This window comes from Rhinoderma darwinii, chromosome 8 (genome assembly GCF_050947455.1).
Source record: "Rhinoderma darwinii isolate aRhiDar2 chromosome 8, aRhiDar2.hap1, whole genome shotgun sequence".
In the NCBI taxonomy this organism is placed as follows: domain Eukaryota; kingdom Metazoa; phylum Chordata; class Amphibia; order Anura; family Rhinodermatidae; genus Rhinoderma; species Rhinoderma darwinii.
In genome coordinates, this window is record NC_134694.1 from 105,833,011 (window position 1) to 105,851,993 (window position 18,983).

The following is an 18,983-nucleotide window of genomic DNA, read 5'->3' on the forward strand; positions in this document are numbered from 1 at the left end:
GCCGCTCAGTCACAAAAGAATTAAGCACAACTTTTTATTTTTTTAAAAAAACATACCATACAGGCCTTAATAAAAACAAACAATCATGAAAAAACAAAAAAGACATACAGGGAAAGGGTAAGGTCCAATCTTTTTATTAACATGCAGTAACTACAGATTTTGAGAATTATATTGTGCACTTTTACATTAATACAAGTATGACCGTTCCTTAAAATAAAATGAAAAAATATATATTTTTTTTAGAAAATAAGACTTTGTATTGATTATTTTTCAATCAATAGCCTTATAAAATTACAGCAGCCTTCATATTTTTTTTTCTAGAACTTCTGGATTTCCTTTATGTGAGAAGTTTGTCCTTAACTCAGAAACGAGGGACAACATTCATCTGGTATGATCGAGGTCTTGAACCATTGGTGTTAGGCTCTGGTCCAATGTGCAAATTCTTTCGGTCTATGGTGGGCTCCAAGGTAAACCTTTGCAGTATAGTGGTTAGAAAGAGGAAGATTTCCATGCGAGCCAGGCCTTCTCCCATACACATGCGTTTGCCTGAGAAATCACAATGAGCATACACAATATAAGAATAAGTCAAATTAAACTTAAGTTGTCTGTTGAATTTGTATGTGGAGCGGTCGGGGTGAAAGCGCAACATGAATATGTATTTTTCTCGGTGACGCGTACGTTGTGATGCGCAAGGTTTATTGACATATGATATTTCAGGTGTTCATGTGTCAATGTTGGGGGTCAGGGGTGAGGGGGGGGGGTGGTTTGTTGTTTTGTTTTTCCTCCTCTTCCTTTTCTCCTCTCTCCTTTCTTGTTTGGTCTTCTGTACTGGGAAATGCTGGGCCAATATATAAAATAAAAAATTGGATTCTCAAGATAGTGGTATGAAATGTCAGGGGACTGAGCGATAATCCGAAAATATATGCTGTCATGCGTGTGGTGGGAGGATATTTACTAGCAATTATATGTTTAGTGGAGACACATTTGATAAAAGTAAAGGTGCATGTTCTTGCCCGGAAATTAGCAGTATTTCAGTTTCATTCTACATACTCAGAGTATGCTAGAGGGGTCAGCGTATTGGTACACAAAAATGTCAAATTTCAGAAAATTGAGGAACGTATTGACCCATTGGGAAGATATGTTTTCTTGTTATGCTTGTTAGGTCAGCGCCGTCTAATGGTATTACTGTATATACCTCCTCCCTTTAATCTTGAAGTGTTGATACATTTCCATCAGTTCTCTTTGGGTCATAATGGTATTCTCAATTATGCATTTAAGGACTTTAATTGTGTAATGAATGAGGAGAGGGATTTGTGGAGAATGGTAGAGCAGTTCCAGGGGAAACAAAGAAACCCACTATTTAAAATAATGCAAAAATTTGGTTGGGAGGATGCGTGGCGCCATTTGCACCCGGAGAAACGGGAATATACTTGCTTCAGTTCGACTCATAATGTATGTTCTAGTATTGACATGTTGATAGTAAATGAAAACAACATCTCAAGGGTGCGTTCAGTCACACATGGCGGGAGAAGTGTGTCTGCTTATGTACCATTGTGCGCAGATTTGGATTTCGGAGGAGGTTTGAGAAAACCAGAATTTAAATGCAATCCGTATTGGTTGAAGTTGTTGGAAACTCACGATAAGATCAGGGACGAGGTGGTGTTATTTTTTGTGTGCAACGTGGGGTCAGCAGAAGTTAGGATAGTATGGGATGCAGCTAAGGCTTACATTCGGGGAATATTATTTAGAGAAATCTGTAGGCAAAAGAAGAAGTTTAGAGTAAAAGAGGAAAGATTGAAGAAGGAAAATAAGGAGGCAGAAAGAGATTATCTTCAAAACAAATCAGACGAATATAAGGCTGTGTGGGTTAAATCAGGGGAGAGCCTGAAGTTTTATTTGTATGAGAAATTACAGAATCAAACATTTTTTAGGGGGTTGATTAGATATGATCAGGGGGGGGGGTGGCACACCAGGAAAGTTCTTAGCCAATATCATCAGTAATAATAAGGGGCATAAGCCAATTATGAGGAATATAAATAGTAATGGGGAATATGTGAGTGAGAGTGAGGAGATACTTGCAGTGTTTAAGAGCTTTTAAAAACAATTGAATAGTTCAAGGACAGAATATTCTGACAAAATGTTGGATGTGTATCTTGGTAAGGTGGAAACTCCAAAATTGTTGCCGATGCAGCAGCAATGGTTGGATTGCCAAATTGAACTGGAAGAAATAAGATAAGTAATAAGAGAGATGGCAATGGTCCAAGACGACTACACCTACTCCAGTGTCCGGTTTCTGTGCCAACCTGAGTATCCGTGATGAGATTTCCATCTGTGTCTGGTGTCAGTGCCAAGTCCAGTGGCAGAGTCGACTTCAGTATCCGAGACTTGCCAGCTTCAGATTGTCCGGCATAAGCTATCTTCTAGCAAGTACGCTTCTCCTAGAGACTATCATAGACTTTGTTTGATCAGCTGCTTCTCCGCTACAGCGGAGCGGCTCAGTGGATCCTCAAGAGAAAGGTCCCAAGGTGGGACGGAAACGTTGCATTGCCATGTTGGCACAATAAATTTCACTATTTTCACCTTGATCATTGGAGTGCTGCTGAATTTTCTTCTTGGATATATATATATATATATATATATATATGTGTATATAAAATAATATATAGCATTGCCAAGGTTATCAATGTAGTAGAGTTGAGTTTGTCACTTAGGATGATATGACATAATGTTGCAATGTGCAGGACTGCAGGTTAACTCGACAAGTTATCTTATCTCAATAGGTTAGAACATGACAAATTTAGCTTTGCTATAATTGTATTATGTGATGTTCCCCAATGTTCTGCATCACAGAGCATTCACATCTTCCTAATTTCTGGATTGTCCTGTCTGTTATGACATGTCAACGAGATGAACCTTTCTACTGTGGACAATAGCGGACAATAGCTCTTAGACCTGTTAGGTGATGCACATGCTCCATTTGCAGCTATGGTTCCATAAGAAACGTTAGATCAAGTATAAGTGTTTAATGTGATAGCTGAGCCTTATAATAATATGGGGTGTATAAGTAAAGACAAAATATAGAATTCCTAAATCCGATCAATTTATGTTATTGGTCTTCCTTAAACCCAGCCTAGATCCAACAACTACATCAAAATACCAGGGGCTCAAAACATATTCATACATCAAACCTCAGACTAATATGAAGCTCAACCTCAGCCGTAGTTTACAGATATTTTTCCTAGTAACCTATGAATAATAATCACGTTTTCTTACCTGCAGAAAATGGCATGAATGCGTCACTTTTCTTAAAGGAGCCATTCTCATTAAGAAAGTGTCCAGGGTCAAACTCGTCTGGGTTCTTGAATTGTTTGGGATCTTTCAGGACAGAGGTCAGGACTGGAATCACCATGATTCCCTGAAAATAAGTGCAGGAATTACCGGCATGTAGATCTTGCTAAATATAAATGTAGCATAAAGTTTGGAGACAGTCCGGTCTGGTTAGTAGTTGACAAGAAGAATGGAACAAAAAAGTTGAGATGATCAGCGCACCTTCGGCATGTGATATCCCCTGAATAAATTATCTTTGAGGTACCATACTTAGCCATGAGGCCTACAGTCTGGTTATAAATGAGGGTAGTATGAGGCTTGACAGAGAAAGTGCGGCATATCCGCCTGATTAGTAAACTTAAAAAATAGGCACATGTGAATAGCTGATTTAAAAAGTTGAGAAGTCCAGAATACCTTAGGAATGTGATATCCTCTGAAGGTTGTGTCCTTGCTGGTAGCATGGGGCACTCCTGCTGGGACAATATCAGAAAATCTCTGGATCTCATGGATTACAGCTTCTGTGTAGGGCATTTTACTCTTGTCTTCCATTGATGGACAGCGATCTTTGCCTATTACATTGTCAATCTCCTGGTAGATCTTCTCTGAAATTTGCAAATTAAGAAAAAAGGGCATATTTTTCAACTTAGTTTAACTTTATAATTGTATCGATAGTGCAATTACAACAAAATGAATGATTAAAGTTTGTTAGAAGGTGGTAAATGAGGCCTAAACGAGGTTCTAAAAAGCTGATATAAACAACTTCGTAAAAGCACAATTCTTTTATTGAAACTGTTTAAATTGAGCACATTGCTTCTAAATGATGGGGATAACGTTTATAATTTCATGTGTATAGGAAAATTATGAGTTGGGGATGGCTGTTTTTAATCTCTGTTTTTAGCAAAAGACAGGGACAGATAACAGTGGAGGATATGCGGGGGACAGAGGCATAAGTATAATACTAATGTCTTCTTATGTGGCAGACAGGCCCTTAAACCCCCTCAGACGCCTGGGCCCGTATGCGAATTCTACCTCTCCACCACTTATAGCTTTGTCCCTCTGAAGGGAAGGGGATGTCATGTGTTATTTATAATTTGAAAAAAACATAAAAAAGTGCTTGAAAATTACCTTGTATTTCTGGATATTTCAAGAGTGTAAGAAAACCATATCTCAATGTTAAACTTGTAGTCTCTGTTCCAGCAAAGAATAGATCTAATATTGTTGCCTGTAGGTTTGTCTCATGGAATTCTGTGTCTGGATTATTTTTTTCCTGAAAAATTTAGAATATATTATTATTTTAATTATCAAAATTTTTTCCAGCCCCATACACTATTTATAGATGTATCAGAAGTCAAAACGGGAGCAAAAATAAAAAAACGGCACTCTTGCACGTGGCAACCAATAGAATGGTTGCTTTTAACATCTTATTTTCAAAAATAGTTGAAATTTTGTTGCTATGGGTCCCCTCTACACGATTTATAGATGTATCAGAAGTGAAAAAGAGAGGAAAAACAACTGCTTTCTTGCATGTGGAAGCCAATGGAATGATTGCTTTTAACATAAAACATATCTTAATTTAAAAAATTGTTGAAATTTTGTGGCTATAGACACCCTCTAAATGTTTTACCCCAAAGTGTTTTTTTTATTTTTGTAATAGGACTAAAGTTCCTATCTGAGGACCTAAGATTATCTACAGACGCACCTCTTCCATCCTCATGAAGAAGCAATCTATGAAGTCACGAGGGCAATTCTCATCCAGGGTTGCTCGGTGGCTGTTCATAATCTCCTTAATAAATTGTTTCAGCTTTTTTAATATTTTGAAGAACATTTGGTGAGGACCAGGAATGTAGAACATCAAGGTTGGGAATATATGAAGAAGCTATTAAAAGAAAATGTAATTAAAAACATAACATCAATCTTATTATGTTTTGAGTTGAGAGTCCTCGGAAGTTGATACCTTTTGATGGCTAACCGAAAAGATGATGACAAATAGCTTTCAAAACGACAGTACTTGGGAAGGTGCCTGATAAAGAGAACTAAGTAGTCTTGAAAATTTACTATTTCTCATTATATTTTCAGTTAGACATTAAAAGCTATCAGCTACCAAGGACTCTCAATTTCATCATCTAAAATGAAGAAACTTTACAAATAGTCTTGATGAAAAAAAAAAATTACAGTTTTCTCTCTACAGCTATTATGTGTCTACATTTTTACAGAATACAAACAAACCTTGTGGAGTCTGATCCTGCGGTCATACTCTTTCATCTCTCTTGCAGGATCAGACAACACAGGGTTTGTTTGTAGTCTGTTACCATGGAGACACACAGGTCTGAATAGTAGCTGTAGACATAAAACGATAAGATATATTTAATCAAGACTTTCTGCATAGATGCTTCATTTTATTTGGCTTACTCGGTGGCTTTTCTGTTCCAATTATGTATGAAGGCTGCAGGCATCTCTAATGCTTGCCAAGTTGACCAAACATCCAGTCATAGGTTTGTCCATACTTTTGCATTTCTATATTTCCCATTCAGGCAGATTAGTTCCTATTTCTGGACTTTCTAATGGACACCAGGCAGTTTACCTTCAGTCTTGTGCTCCGCAATTGCCAAAGGTGGTGAGACCCTTTCATTTTTGTAAATTCATGTTAATTACATTGCCCCCATATTTATCTTAGACACTTTGTAATATTTACCTGCCCTGAACGGGAGTTGAACAGCTGGGAAAGATCATTCATATATGACAAGAGAGTTAAGAATTTTTTGTCTTCGTAGTCATATCTTTCACCAAACACAACGGAGCAAATGACATTAGAAACAGCTTGTTGCAATATATATGTTGGGTCAATTGGAGTGTCTGTTAGTAGATATAAAGAGGTGATCAGTCATTGTCTTAAATACACAATATAACACAGACGTTTCAGATTTAACCAAGATGACTACACAGTTTTATCTTAGGCCTCATTTAGATGGTCGTTAGATGCAGCCACGTTTTAGCGTCCACATTACGGCTGCAATTCATGCCCTGACAGCGGGTCTAATGAGCTGAACTAGAAGCATCATAGATCCATATAATGCTGTTAGTTTGGGTCTATACCACAAAAGCTTAAATACGGCCACATTACAGCATGAGGCCTTATCGAGGGTATTTTGTTATGAAGTTAGGAGTACAGAGGTATAGTCTGGTGTCTCTGGTCAGCTCATTAGAGCTGGCCATACATATCAGAATAATGCTGGCCAAGTCCATCAATTTCAGTCTGATGTATATGGGAGCAGCTCGTCAGTCCCCTGATCGCAGACATTAGCGGAAATCCAATGTGTCCGATCCATTGTTCCCCCCAGGCAGAGCATACGTATTTGTGAGACGTGAATGATGGCTTTTGGCCAACAGCTATCCTATGGTCTAAGAGTACGAGAAAAACATTTTTGGATCTCTACCCACCTTTGTCCTTCATACATTTCTCAGCAAGACAACGGGCTTCCTCTTGAATTCTCTCTTCAATGCTCCTCTTTCCCATTCCAAAATTTCTCAAAGTTGTCAGAGAAAATCGGCGAAGGATTTTCCATCTTTCTCCATTGCTTGCAATGATTCCTGCAAATTCATGCATCCGATTTAATAGCTTCTAACTCGGGTATATCCAAAAATTAGGATAATATAAAAAGCTGAAGCACAATCTAGTCCGATACTAATATTTGTCTGCATATCCAAGTCTTTACATTCTCATCAATGGTGGGCACCTTATCGGAGCTAGCAGGGTTAAAGGGGCTTGTTTGGTTGGTGCTGCAAATTTCAGATATACTGTGTGGTTTTAAGTCCTCACCATTTTCAAGATCTCTGTTTGCTTTATTGAACTACGCATAAGCAAGCTCTGATACACTTAACACGCCCTGCATACCTGTGTCACTAAATAAGAATGTTTCTATTCAATAACTGCAAACACAGCTTTTTAAATTGGTTCAGAATGAAAACACAGTGGGACAGATTTACTATTCAAAATGCACAAGAATTCTGACTTAAATCGAACCATAATTGCTGTTCCATGTTGTGTGCCACATTTATCAACGGTTTTAGACGCTTTTTGCACCTTACTTGACAAGGGGCATGGCTTAGATGAAAGGGGACGTGGCTGAAAATGCACCATATTGAGCCAAAAAGTTAATCTGAAGCAAGTCAACAAAGAGGGGGCATAAAGTTAGACAAAAGTGTCTAAAGTTGCCCTAAATTTATAATACAGAATGAACTACGGTGATAAATGCAACGCATCTTGTCTAGCTCTTAGCAGTCTAAAATTAAGAGCAGGAGGAGGGCGACGGTCTGAGCCAAATATGGCGGCGGTCTGAGTGAGGCTGGTGGATGCCGGCCCCGAGATGGACCAGTCCAGTCACCTGACCTGAGTCACCTGACTGCATAATGTATTGCAAAGCTGAAAAAAACTTATTTGCGGTTTGAAATGTGCAAAAAAAAGCGATTACGATATTTTTTGGGAGGTTTTGTTTTTACGGCGTCCATCAGGTGGTAAAAACTACGTAATCACCTTATTCTACAGGTTGATACGATTACGGCGATACCAAATTTATATGTTTTGCTTTATGTTTCACTACTTTAAAAAAAATAAAACTATTTGCTAAAAAAAAAAAGTGTTTTGTGTTGCCTTGTTCTACGAGCCATAACTTTTTTACTTTTCAATCAATTTAGCGGTGTGAGGTCTTAAATTCGTAGGGCGAGCTGTAGATTTCACCGATACCATTTTGGGGTACATGCGACTTTTTGTTCACTTTTTATTCCTTTTTTTTGGAGAGCTAAGGTGACAACAAAACATAAATCTGCATGCTTTATACATATGTTTTTTATGGCGTTCACCAAGTGGGTTAAACAATGCTATATTGTGAAATTTCAGAATTTTACGGACGTGGCGATACCAGTTATGTTAACTATGTAACTATGTTAACTATAATGTTTATTTTTTTTTACCATTGCTTTACGGAAAAATTGGGAAAAGGGTATGTTTTTTTTAACTTTTAATATTTATTTTTTTTGGAACATTATAAAAAACTTAATTTCACTGTTCTTTACTTTTTTTTTTTATTAGTCCCCCTGTGGGAATTGAACCAGAGATCATTGGATCGCTTGCATGATATACTGCAATACTAAGGTATTGCAATATATCGTGATACTGACAGTCTCCTTTGAAGCCCTGCTGGTGGCAGGGCTTCAAAGGACTACAAAGATGGCAGACCTGGGGGCCTTCATTAGCTTAGGACCCTTAGTCAATAAAGCATCTGTTACATATTCCAAAACACATAAGATTGGATTTGCGGCAGAGAAATATAATAAATTGCATTAACAGGTTCCCGACCGCTGGCCGTAAATATACGGCCAGCGGTCAGGGTCTCTAAAGTCCGGCGTATAGTATATATACGGCCGCACTTCAGAGACTGTGCACGCGCGATCGCGTGCACACAGCTCTATGCCCTGGCTGTTGCTAACAGCCATGGGCACTGGGCAGAATGTCAGGGGTCAATCTTTTGGCCCCTGAACATGTGATCGCTGTGACAACCAATCACAGCGATCACATGCATTTCTGCATAGAAAACAGTGTGCACGCGATCGCGTGCACACAGCCCTGTGCCCTCGCTGTTACCAACAGCTCTGGGCACTGGGCAGAGTATCAGGGACCAATCTGATGGTCCCTGAACATGTGGTCGCTGTGACAACCAATCACAGCGATCACATGCATTTCTGCTTATAAAACAGTGTGCACGCGATCGCGTGCACACAGCCCTGTGCCCGCGATCGCGTGCACACAGCCCTGTGCCCTCGCTGTTACCAACAGCTCTGGGCACTGGGCAGAGTATCAGGGACCAATCTGATGGTCCCTGAACATGTGGTCGCTGTGAAAATCACAGCGACCACATTTGTTTTATTTTGAGTTTTCTGGCAGTAAATCTCCTGCCTCTTTTCTTCTCCTCAAATATTGTTTCAGTTTGAGGAGAAAAAGAGACTCGGGAGAATTGCTGCCAGAAGATTACAGTGAAAAAAAAAAAAACAGTTACACTATAAAACATTCTCTGTATAGATAGATTTCTATCTATCTATACAATCTATCTATCCATCTATCTTTTTTTCTATCTATCTACCTTTCTTTCTTTTATTCTATTAGAATAGGCAGGTAGGGAGTATTTAATTATATATATATCCACATATATATAATATATATAGCAATAGCGGTTTATTTTTTTGTTAGCGGTAGTGTAGATATATATAGCAGTTAGGCCCCATGCACACGACAGCAAAAAACCTCCGTTTTTGCGGACCGCAACTGCGGTCCGCAAAAACTGAGCCATTCACTTTCATTGAACGCTGACACCTTTCAGTAGCACTACGGAAGGGTGTCAGTGCCGTGGAAATGTTCCGGGAATTATGGAACATGTCCGTTCTTTCGCATTTTGCGGGCCGTGCTCCCATACACAGTCAGCGGCCGGCCGTGCCCGCGATCGCGGACAGCAATTGCGGGCACGGTCGTGTGCATGGGGCCTTAGTTTGTGTGTTTTATAAAAAAAATAAAAAAATAAAATTTGTTTAGTTAGTGTTAGTGTTAGTTACGTTATGGCGAGGAAGTTGTTTAGCGCCGAGGAGGCATACGCCATGCTGTGGTCTGAGTCGGAGACCGCATCAGAGATGGCGTCCGAGATGGAACCTGTTTTAGGTAGTGACGATGACAGCGTCACTTCAGGTTCATCTTCAGGGGACGTTGTCCCTGATGCAGTCGAAACTGCAGAACATGAAAGCGCAGGGCCAAGTAGCGCTGTAGCACGGGACAGCCTGGTCCCTCCAGTCCAGGCTCTTGTATGGGCACCTGCCCCATCTTTTGGGCCTAGAATCCACGGATTTACTGCCACCCCTGGCATAACCGTGGACAATAAAAATTTTGTCCAAATGGATTACTTCCATTTATTTATAACGGACGACATCCTAAATCAGATTGTCCACGAAACAAATTTATATGCCACGCAATATATAAGGCAGAAACCTTCATCCACCCATGCCAGAGATTGGACGCCCACCAATTTGCAGGAATTAAAAAAAAATTTGGGGCTCACCCTAAATATGGGTATTGTCAAAAAGCCCTCCATTAGGTCTTACTGGTCAACAAGACCCGCCCAAGCCACCCCAGTATATTCTGCAGTAATGCCCAGGTCTCGTTATGAGACAATAATGAGGTTCCTCCACTTCAATGACAACGCACAGGCCCCCCCAAGTACCGATGCAAACCGGGATCGGTTGTTCAAAATAAGACCGCTAATAAATTCCCTGAATAATTTATTTCTGCAACTCTACACCCCTGAGCAGAATGTAAGTGTGGACGAGCAGATATTTTGGACGTGTTATAGAAACTCTGTTGAGTTTTGTAAAACCAGCTTTGAAAAAAAGCGATATGTGAAATAATCTTCTTCTATCCTCCGCCCTCCTACATCTCTATGTGATAAATAAGGCACACATATTTGGTATCCCCATGCACGGGAGAAGTGGCAGAATGTGAACGGAGATTAATTTTGACCGTGGTCTATACCGTGTGTGAAAAATGCTGGTATAAACTGACGCATTTGCTAAAAAATTGCTAATTTTATTTTGTTCCATCTTATTCAAGAAACTTTCAGAAGAAAACTGGACTGTCTAAAAATATGATAAACCCCTTGAAGAAAACCTTGTGGGGTCTACTTGTGTGAATGAAGTCATTTATGGGGTGATTCTAATCTTTCAGCAGCATTACGCCCCCCAGAAAACAGTATGCGGCTATAAAATCAAATGCAAAATTCCTGGACCGAAAAGGCCAAAAAGCCTCCTTTTATGCCAAGCCCTGGCACATGCCCGCACAGTGAATAAGGCACACATATTTGGTATCCCCATGCACGGGAGAAGTGGAAGAACGTGAAAGGAGATGAATTTTGGCCGTGGTCCATACCGTGTGTGAAAAATACTAGCCTAAACTGACGCATTTGCTAAAAAAGTGCTGATTTTATTTTGTTCCATCTTATTCAAGAAACTTTCAGAAGAAAACTGGACTTGCTAAAAATATGATAAACCCCTTGAAGGAAACCTTGTGGGGTCTACTTGTGTGAACGAAGTCATTTATGGGGTGTTTCCAATGTTTCAGCAGCATTAGGCCCCCCAGAAAACAGTATGCGGCTATAAAATCAAGTGCAGAATTCCTGGACCGAAAAGGCCAAAAAGCCTCTTTTTATGCCAAGCCCTGGCACATGCCCATGAATAAAGCACACATATTTGGTATCCCCATGCACGGGAGAAGAGGAAGAATGTGAAATGCGATGAATTTTGTCCGTGGTCCATTTTGTGTGTGAAAAAGCTAGCATAAACTGACGCATTTGTTAAAAAAAAAAGCTAATTTTATTTTGTTCCATCTTATTCAAGAAACTTTCAGAAGAAAACTGGACTGTCTAAAAATATGATAAACCCCTTGAAGGAAACCTTGTGGGGTCTACTTGTGTGAATGAAGTCATTTATGGGGTGTTTCTAATGTTTCAGCAGCATTAGGCCCCCCAGAAAACAGTATACGGCTCTAAAATCAAATGCAAAATTCCTGGACCAAAAAGCCTCCTTTTATGCCAAGCCCTGGCACATGCCCGCACAGCGAATAAGGCACACATATTTGGTATCCCCATGCACGGGAGAAGTGGAAGAATGTGAAAGGAGATTAATTTTGTCCGTGGTCTATACCGTGTGTGAAAAATACTAGCCTAAACTGACGCATTTGCTAAAAAAGTGCTGATTTTATTTTGTTCCATCTTATTCAAGAAACTTTCAGAAGAAAACTGGACTTGCTAAAAATATGATAAACCCCTTGAAGGAAACCTTGTGGGGTCTACTTGTGTGAATGAAGTCATTTATGGGGTGATTCTAATCTTTCAGCAGCATTAGGCCCCCCAGAAAACAGTATGCGGCTCTAAAATCAAATGCAAAATTCCTGGACCGAAAAGGCCAAAAAGCCTCCTTTTATGCCAAGCCCTGGCACATGCCCGCACAGTGAATAAGGCACACATATTTGGTATCCCCATGCACGGGAGAAGTGGAAGAACGTGAAAGGAGATGAATTTTGGCCGTGGTCTATACCGTGTGTGAAAAATACTAGCCTAAACTGACGCATTTGCTAAAAAAGTGCTGATTTTATTTTGTTCCATCTTATTCAAGAAACTTTCAGAAGAAAACTGGACTGTCTAAAAATATGATAAACCCCTTGAAGGAAACCTTGTGGGGTCTACTTGCGTGAATGAAGTAATTTATGGGGTGTTTCTAATGTTTCAGCAGCATTACGCCCCCTAGAAAACAGTATGCGGCTCTAAAATCAAATGCAAAATTCCTGGACCGAAAAGGCCAAAAAGCCTCCTTTTATGCCAAGCCCTGGCACATGCCCGCACAGCGAATAAGGCACACATATTTGGTATCCCCATGCACGGGAGAAGTGGAAGAATGTGAAAGGAGATGAATTTTGTCCGTGGTCTATACCGTGTGTGAAAAATACTAGCCTAAACTGACGCATTTGCTAAAAAAGTGCTGATTTTATTTTGTTCCATCTTATTCAAGAAACTTTCAGAAGAAAACTGGACTTGCTAAAAATATGATAAACCCCTTGAAGGAAACCTTGTGGGGTCTACTTGTGTGAATGAAGTCATTTATGGGGTGTTTCTAATGTTTCAGCAGCATTAGGCCCCCCAGAAAACAGTATACGGCTCTAAAATCAAATGCAAAATTCCTGGACCAAAAAGCCTCCTTTTATGCCAAGCCCTGGCACATGCCCGCACAGCGAATAAGGCACACATATTTGGTATCCCCATGCACGGGAGAAGTGGAAGAATGTGAAAGGAGATTAATTTTGTCCGTGGTCTATACCGTGTGTGAAAAATACTAGCCTAAACTGACGCATTTGCTAAAAAAGTGCTGATTTTATTTTGTTCCATCTTATTCAAGAAACTTTCAGAAGAAAACTGGACTTGCTAAAAATATGATAAACCCCTTGAAGGAAACCTTGTGGGGTCTACTTGTGTGAATGAAGTCATTTATGGGGTGATTCTAATCTTTCAGCAGCATTAGGCCCCCCAGAAAACAGTATGCGGCTCTAAAATCAAATGCAAAATTCCTGGACCGAAAAGGCCAAAAAGCCTCCTTTTATGCCAAGCCCTGGCACATGCCCGCACAGTGAATAAGGCACACATATTTGGTATCCCCATGCACGGGAGAAGTGGAAGAACGTGAAAGGAGATGAATTTTGGCCGTGGTCTATACCGTGTGTGAAAAATACTAGCCTAAACTGACGCATTTGCTAAAAAAGTGCTGATTTTATTTTGTTCCATCTTATTCAAGAAACTTTCAGAAGAAAACTGGACTGTCTAAAAATATGATAAACCCCTTGAAGGAAACCTTGTGGGGTCTACTTGCGTGAATGAAGTAATTTATGGGGTGTTTCTAATGTTTCAGCAGCATTACGCCCCCTAGAAAACAGTATGCGGCTCTAAAATCAAATGCAAAATTCCTGGACCGAAAAGGCCAAAAAGCCTCCTTTTATGCCAAGCCCTGGCACATGCCCGCACAGCGAATAAGGCACACATATTTGGTATCCCCATGCACGGGAGAAGTGGAAGAATGTGAAAGGAGATGAATTTTGTCCGTGGTCTATACCGTGTGTGAAAAATACTAGCCTAAACTGACGCATTTGCTAAAAAAGTGCTGATTTTATTTTGTTCCATCTTATTCAAGAAACTTTCAGAAGAAAACTGGACTTGCTAAAAATATGATAAACCCCTTGAAGGAAACCTTGTGGGGTCTACTTGTGTGAATGAAGTCATTTATGGGGTGTTTCTAATGTTTCAGCAGCATTAGGCCCCCCAGAAAACAGTATACGGCTATAAAATCAAATGCAAAATTCCTGGACCGAAAAGGCCAAAAAGCCTCCTTTTATGCCAAGCCCTGGCACATGCCCGCACAGTGAATAAGGCTCACATATTTGGTATCCCCATGCACGGGAGAAGTGGAAGAATGTGAAAGGAGATTAATTTTGGCCGTGGTTCATACCGTGTGTGAAAAATGCTAGCATAAACCGACGCAATTGTTAAATTCTTGCATTTTTTTTCCAATTTTGCCCACTTTAGAGAAAAAAAAAAAAATTATATATACTGACAAATGCCACTAAAACAAAGCCCTATCTGTCCTTTAAAAAGAGTGTAAAATTCAAAGATGAACTTTATTCACCTGCTGAGTTATAGTCATCTAAAGAAGCGCATAGCAAAATTGTGAAATTTGCTCTGGTCATTTAGCTGTAAAACAGCCTAGTCCTTAACCGGTTAATAATGTCTAGAAACTCTCTACAATAACGGAAGAGTTTTGGACATTGCCACATTGTATGTATAAGGTAATCTCTACCCACCCTGCATCGGTTACATAGTGGTGAGTCTCGAGCCCTGATTTTAAACCAAATCCCTCAGGTGTAGTACACTCTACGGACCAGCTGGAAGAAGTCGTTCCCGCGTTAAGAAGAAAAGAGAAAGTGAACGACTTCAATCTGAGAAGGCGTCACCTGTGAGTCTCTAGTTGTACCTGTAGTGTATTAACTAATATGCCCTGCAGGCTCCTGTGTATAACTGGTATCTACCACTATATGGTCACTGTATGGTGTAATATTGGTCTTTGTAGAGTGGATTTTATTTAGCAACGGTATGGTGGTATTATTCAATCACTTAGTGGTGGTAATTTGTGGTCATGGTTTGGAGGTGTCATTCAGTTACAGTATGGTAATATTATTCAGTCACTATGGGGTGGTTACAATGGTTTGGTATTATGGTCATGATGTGGAGGTATTATTCAATGGTGGTATTATTCAGTCACTATGTTGTAGTAAAATGTGGTCACAGTGTGGGGGTATTATTATATAGTAACAGTATGTTGATATTCTTCAGTCACTATGTGGTGGTAATATGTAATCATGGTGGGGCTGTATTTTTTATTAACAGTATGGTGGTATTATACAGTCACTATGTGGTGGTAATATGCGGTTATGGTGTGGCTGTATTATTCAGTAATAGTATGATGGTATTATTCAGTTACTATGTGGTGGTAATATGTGAACAGTAAAGAAGGGAGGAAACCTCCAGCTCACCAGTTTGATGCGTCTCCAGACTCTCCGCTCGGATCCCCGCTACGGCTTGCGGTATGCAAATAGAAGAAAAGAAGAAATGATCCAGCGCTGAGTCGTGCTTTGGATTTAAAAAGGAAGCAGTATTCCCACCTTTATAAAATTATTCCCACCTTTGAAATAAAATTGAAGGGAGACGCAGTCCCAATTGGGACTGCGTCTCCCTTCAATTTTATTTCAATACTCCAATAAAGGTGGGAATACTGCTTCCTTTTTAAATCCAAAGCACGACTCAGCGCTGGATCATTTCTTTCTTTTCTCCTGGTAGTAATATGTGGTTATGGTATGGTGGTGGTGGTGGTTACTATGTGGTGGTTATATGTGGTTATAGTGTGGCAGTTTCCTACAGTAAGTGTATGGTGGTATTATTCAGTCACTATGTGGTGGTAATATGTGGTCATGGTGTGGATATATTATTCAGTCATAGTATGGTGGTATTATCCAGTCACTATGTGGTGGTAATGGGTAGTCATGGTGTTATTCTGACACTATGTAGCAGTAATCTGCTGTCATGATGTGGAAGTATTGTTTGTCCCTACAGTGGTGTCAGAAAATTTTCTTCTAGCTATGTTGCCTTTCAGATTTGCAACGTCAATGGGGTCTGTGCATCTAAAAAATAAGCGGGGGTGGGGGAAGCCCAGGTGCAAAAGTTTTCCGGGGGCCAATAGGACTTTAGTTCCGCCACTGCCCTAAACTGATATTTGTGTTATCTGAATCATGACAGAAATATACTTTCTTAGCATTAAAAAGAATATACACGTCTTTAAATAATGGCCGTTCACATAAGGAATTCTGACACATCCCGCACATTTTATTTATTACAGGCAGAAGAAAATGAGGCCGCACTACCAAATATTTGAAAAAAGATGCTTGAGAAAGGCTCACACTGAGCTGAAACGTCGCACGTGGAATAAAAGGATCTTTTTCCAAATATTTGGTAGTGCTGCCTCATATTCTTCTGCCTAAATTGAGGGGTCATTCTCGGACTGTGACCCAAGAGGCGTGCAGCCAATTTGATTTTCTTGATCCTGTGCTGCTGATCTGTATCTATTTGTTATTTATTACAGATTTCACAAATCCTACCAGAAATTTATGGTCTGTCTACAGCATTGTAAAAATAATTCATATTGTAATGATAAAAAAGGATCAATTACTGTTATTTTAGTCTTGTGCTTACCAAAATCCTTAGAAAAAAACGATCCTGCCCCTGCGTCTCCCCTATCACTAAACGCGTCGCTGTGGTCCACCAACGCTTCCTTCACAGCATCGTACCCGATAAGTACTATCGTACAAATGTTTGCTACGTAGAGGGTATAGACAGGTCCATACGTCTCACTCAGCTAGAAAGATAAAGAAAATATAAAAAATGACTCATATTTATATTAGTCCGGACTTACGTATTATAGATCCAAGCAGAAACTGTATATTTAGAGACAAGATTTGGATTGTATCATGTAAGATCTGGAAAGCATTTCCCAGATGTCTTTTAGTAATGGCTTCCCTTATCTCACAGGATAAATTTACGACTCCGTCCTTGTCTCTATCTATATGGCTCTTGCACAGGCTCAGATTACGCTTGTGTGAAACCGGTAATACGTAAAAACTAGCTCTTGTCTTAGATGCTCTCAAATTATCCACTAATATATTCATAGCATATTTTAGTCTTTAAAGGGATTGCACAGGATTAGAAAATACACATGACTGCATTCCTTTAGAAAGAGCGCCACTCTTATCCATGGGCTTTGTCTGGTATTGCAGCTTAGCTCCATTTCCTTGATTACAGTATTATCAGATACGGCCAATGGACAAGAGTGGCGCCATTTCTGGAGGAAAGCAGCCATTTTTTCTAATCTCATACAAGACTTTTAACGTAATAATTTCAATAAACTAATTGCATTAAAGAAGTTGTCTGGTTTGGAAAAATCATCATATTCTAAAGTAAGAGAGGGAGGTCACATTTATCAGTGGAGAGCTGATACAAAGAACATCTCTTGCTCTGAAGATCCCAATATGTTCATTCATTACACAGACAGCCCATTCCAATAGGCACCATGTAATGCTTCATTTCCGCCTCCGGTGGCGCTGCAGGGACTTTGAGCACTTGCTTCCTTGTTTTCCCACATATTAAAGCTGAACGCTCAGGTTCCAGCAGTGCATCTCCTTGTTATCAGCTTATTGTCAGGGGACCCTTCTAACAAAAAGGGATTGTCCGAAGCAGAAAAAAACGTATATTTTTACATTGAAACTAAATGTTAGCTACTGTGTTATATTATCCAGTGTACACATATTTACATCTACTGTACATCAGTTCCCTAATATACCAGACATCTATCATCAGGATTTCTCCATTCCCAGGCAGCATCAATGTCCAAACATTGAGGACATCAAATTCTCCTCTTTTACCCGGTGAGTTTGTCCGCAGAATATAGGTTGCTGTTTATGGCTGTCTGTTTTAAAGCCAATTGAACAAGAGTCCAGACTATCATAAAACAGCTTGTATATAATCATAGGCCCATAGAGAAGCTGTTCTCTAAAGGGGGTTTTACACTTGGCGGTTATCGGGGAACGATCAGCAGATGTACGAACAAACTCTCGAACATCTGCTGGTCGTATCGTTTTAAAAAAGTGAAATATTATCGTTGTGAGCAGCACATCTCCCTGTGTAAACAGGGAGACGCGCTGCCGGCATGATAATAATATATGAGGATGAGCGTTCGGAGTAACGACCGCTCTTCCACATCCATAGCTCCGTGTGACAGGAGCAAGCGAGCGCCGATCAACAATGTCTCGTTGATCGGCGCTCGCTGCACCGGCCGCTTATCGGCCGGTGTAATCGAGCCTTAAGTCTGCCGTGGCCTATTACTGGATCACCCCTATAACGCTACAATTACACTTACCTACCTTAACTAAAGACTGCGGAAGTTCTGAGGTGCTGATCTGAAAGACATTCCCCAGGCCGGGTAGAGGTGTAGGTCCTGGGGGTAGGTCCTTCTGTTTGACCCTACCCCACCATTTAATAAGATAAATTAGGAAAGCGATTCCAGTAGCCAGGAGAAGGGTCGCTGCAATATTCAGAGCCATCCTGCGCCCCAGTGACTACAGCTCTGTCTGTACTATGTCCCTGTGTTTCTATATATGACCAGGCACAGAGCAGCATTCCAGATAACATGTGACTATGAGAACAGACTGGGTGTGTTTAGAGTCGGTGTAGGGTTACAGTTGTATTGCATTGTGTATTTTAAATGCTATAATAAGTAGCAAAATACATCACTCCCGGCAGCCGGATGAGAGCTACTTCTTCCAGATGTTATTTTCAGCTGGATGCCAGCTCAGTATTGTTAAAGAGCTGGGATAATGGTGGGGTTCACTTACTCGTGTCACCCACTATTACTACCTCCTTTATATTTTAGGGTCACCAGTGTTATGCCTAGTTCCCCTACCTTTTTCTTATACTAAC

General features: G+C 40.1%; 1 protein-coding gene across 1 annotated transcript; it reads right to left on the reverse strand.

The window, feature by feature from the left end:
• Positions 1-71: 71 nt before the first annotated feature.
• On the reverse strand, positions 72-18,634 carry LOC142659731 (cytochrome P450 2C8-like). Its single transcript, XM_075836157.1, has 9 exons — positions 18,428-18,634; positions 16,704-16,866; positions 6,766-6,915; positions 6,020-6,180; positions 5,027-5,203; positions 4,453-4,594; positions 3,742-3,929; positions 3,274-3,415; positions 72-546 (listed from the first exon to the last, which is right to left on the reverse strand). Exons 1-9 carry the CDS (start codon positions 18,605-18,607, stop codon positions 362-364), a joined length of 1,488 nt encoding a protein of 495 aa, XP_075692272.1. The 5' UTR covers positions 18,608-18,634; the 3' UTR covers positions 72-361.
• Between the last annotated feature and the right edge of the window lie 349 nt (positions 18,635-18,983).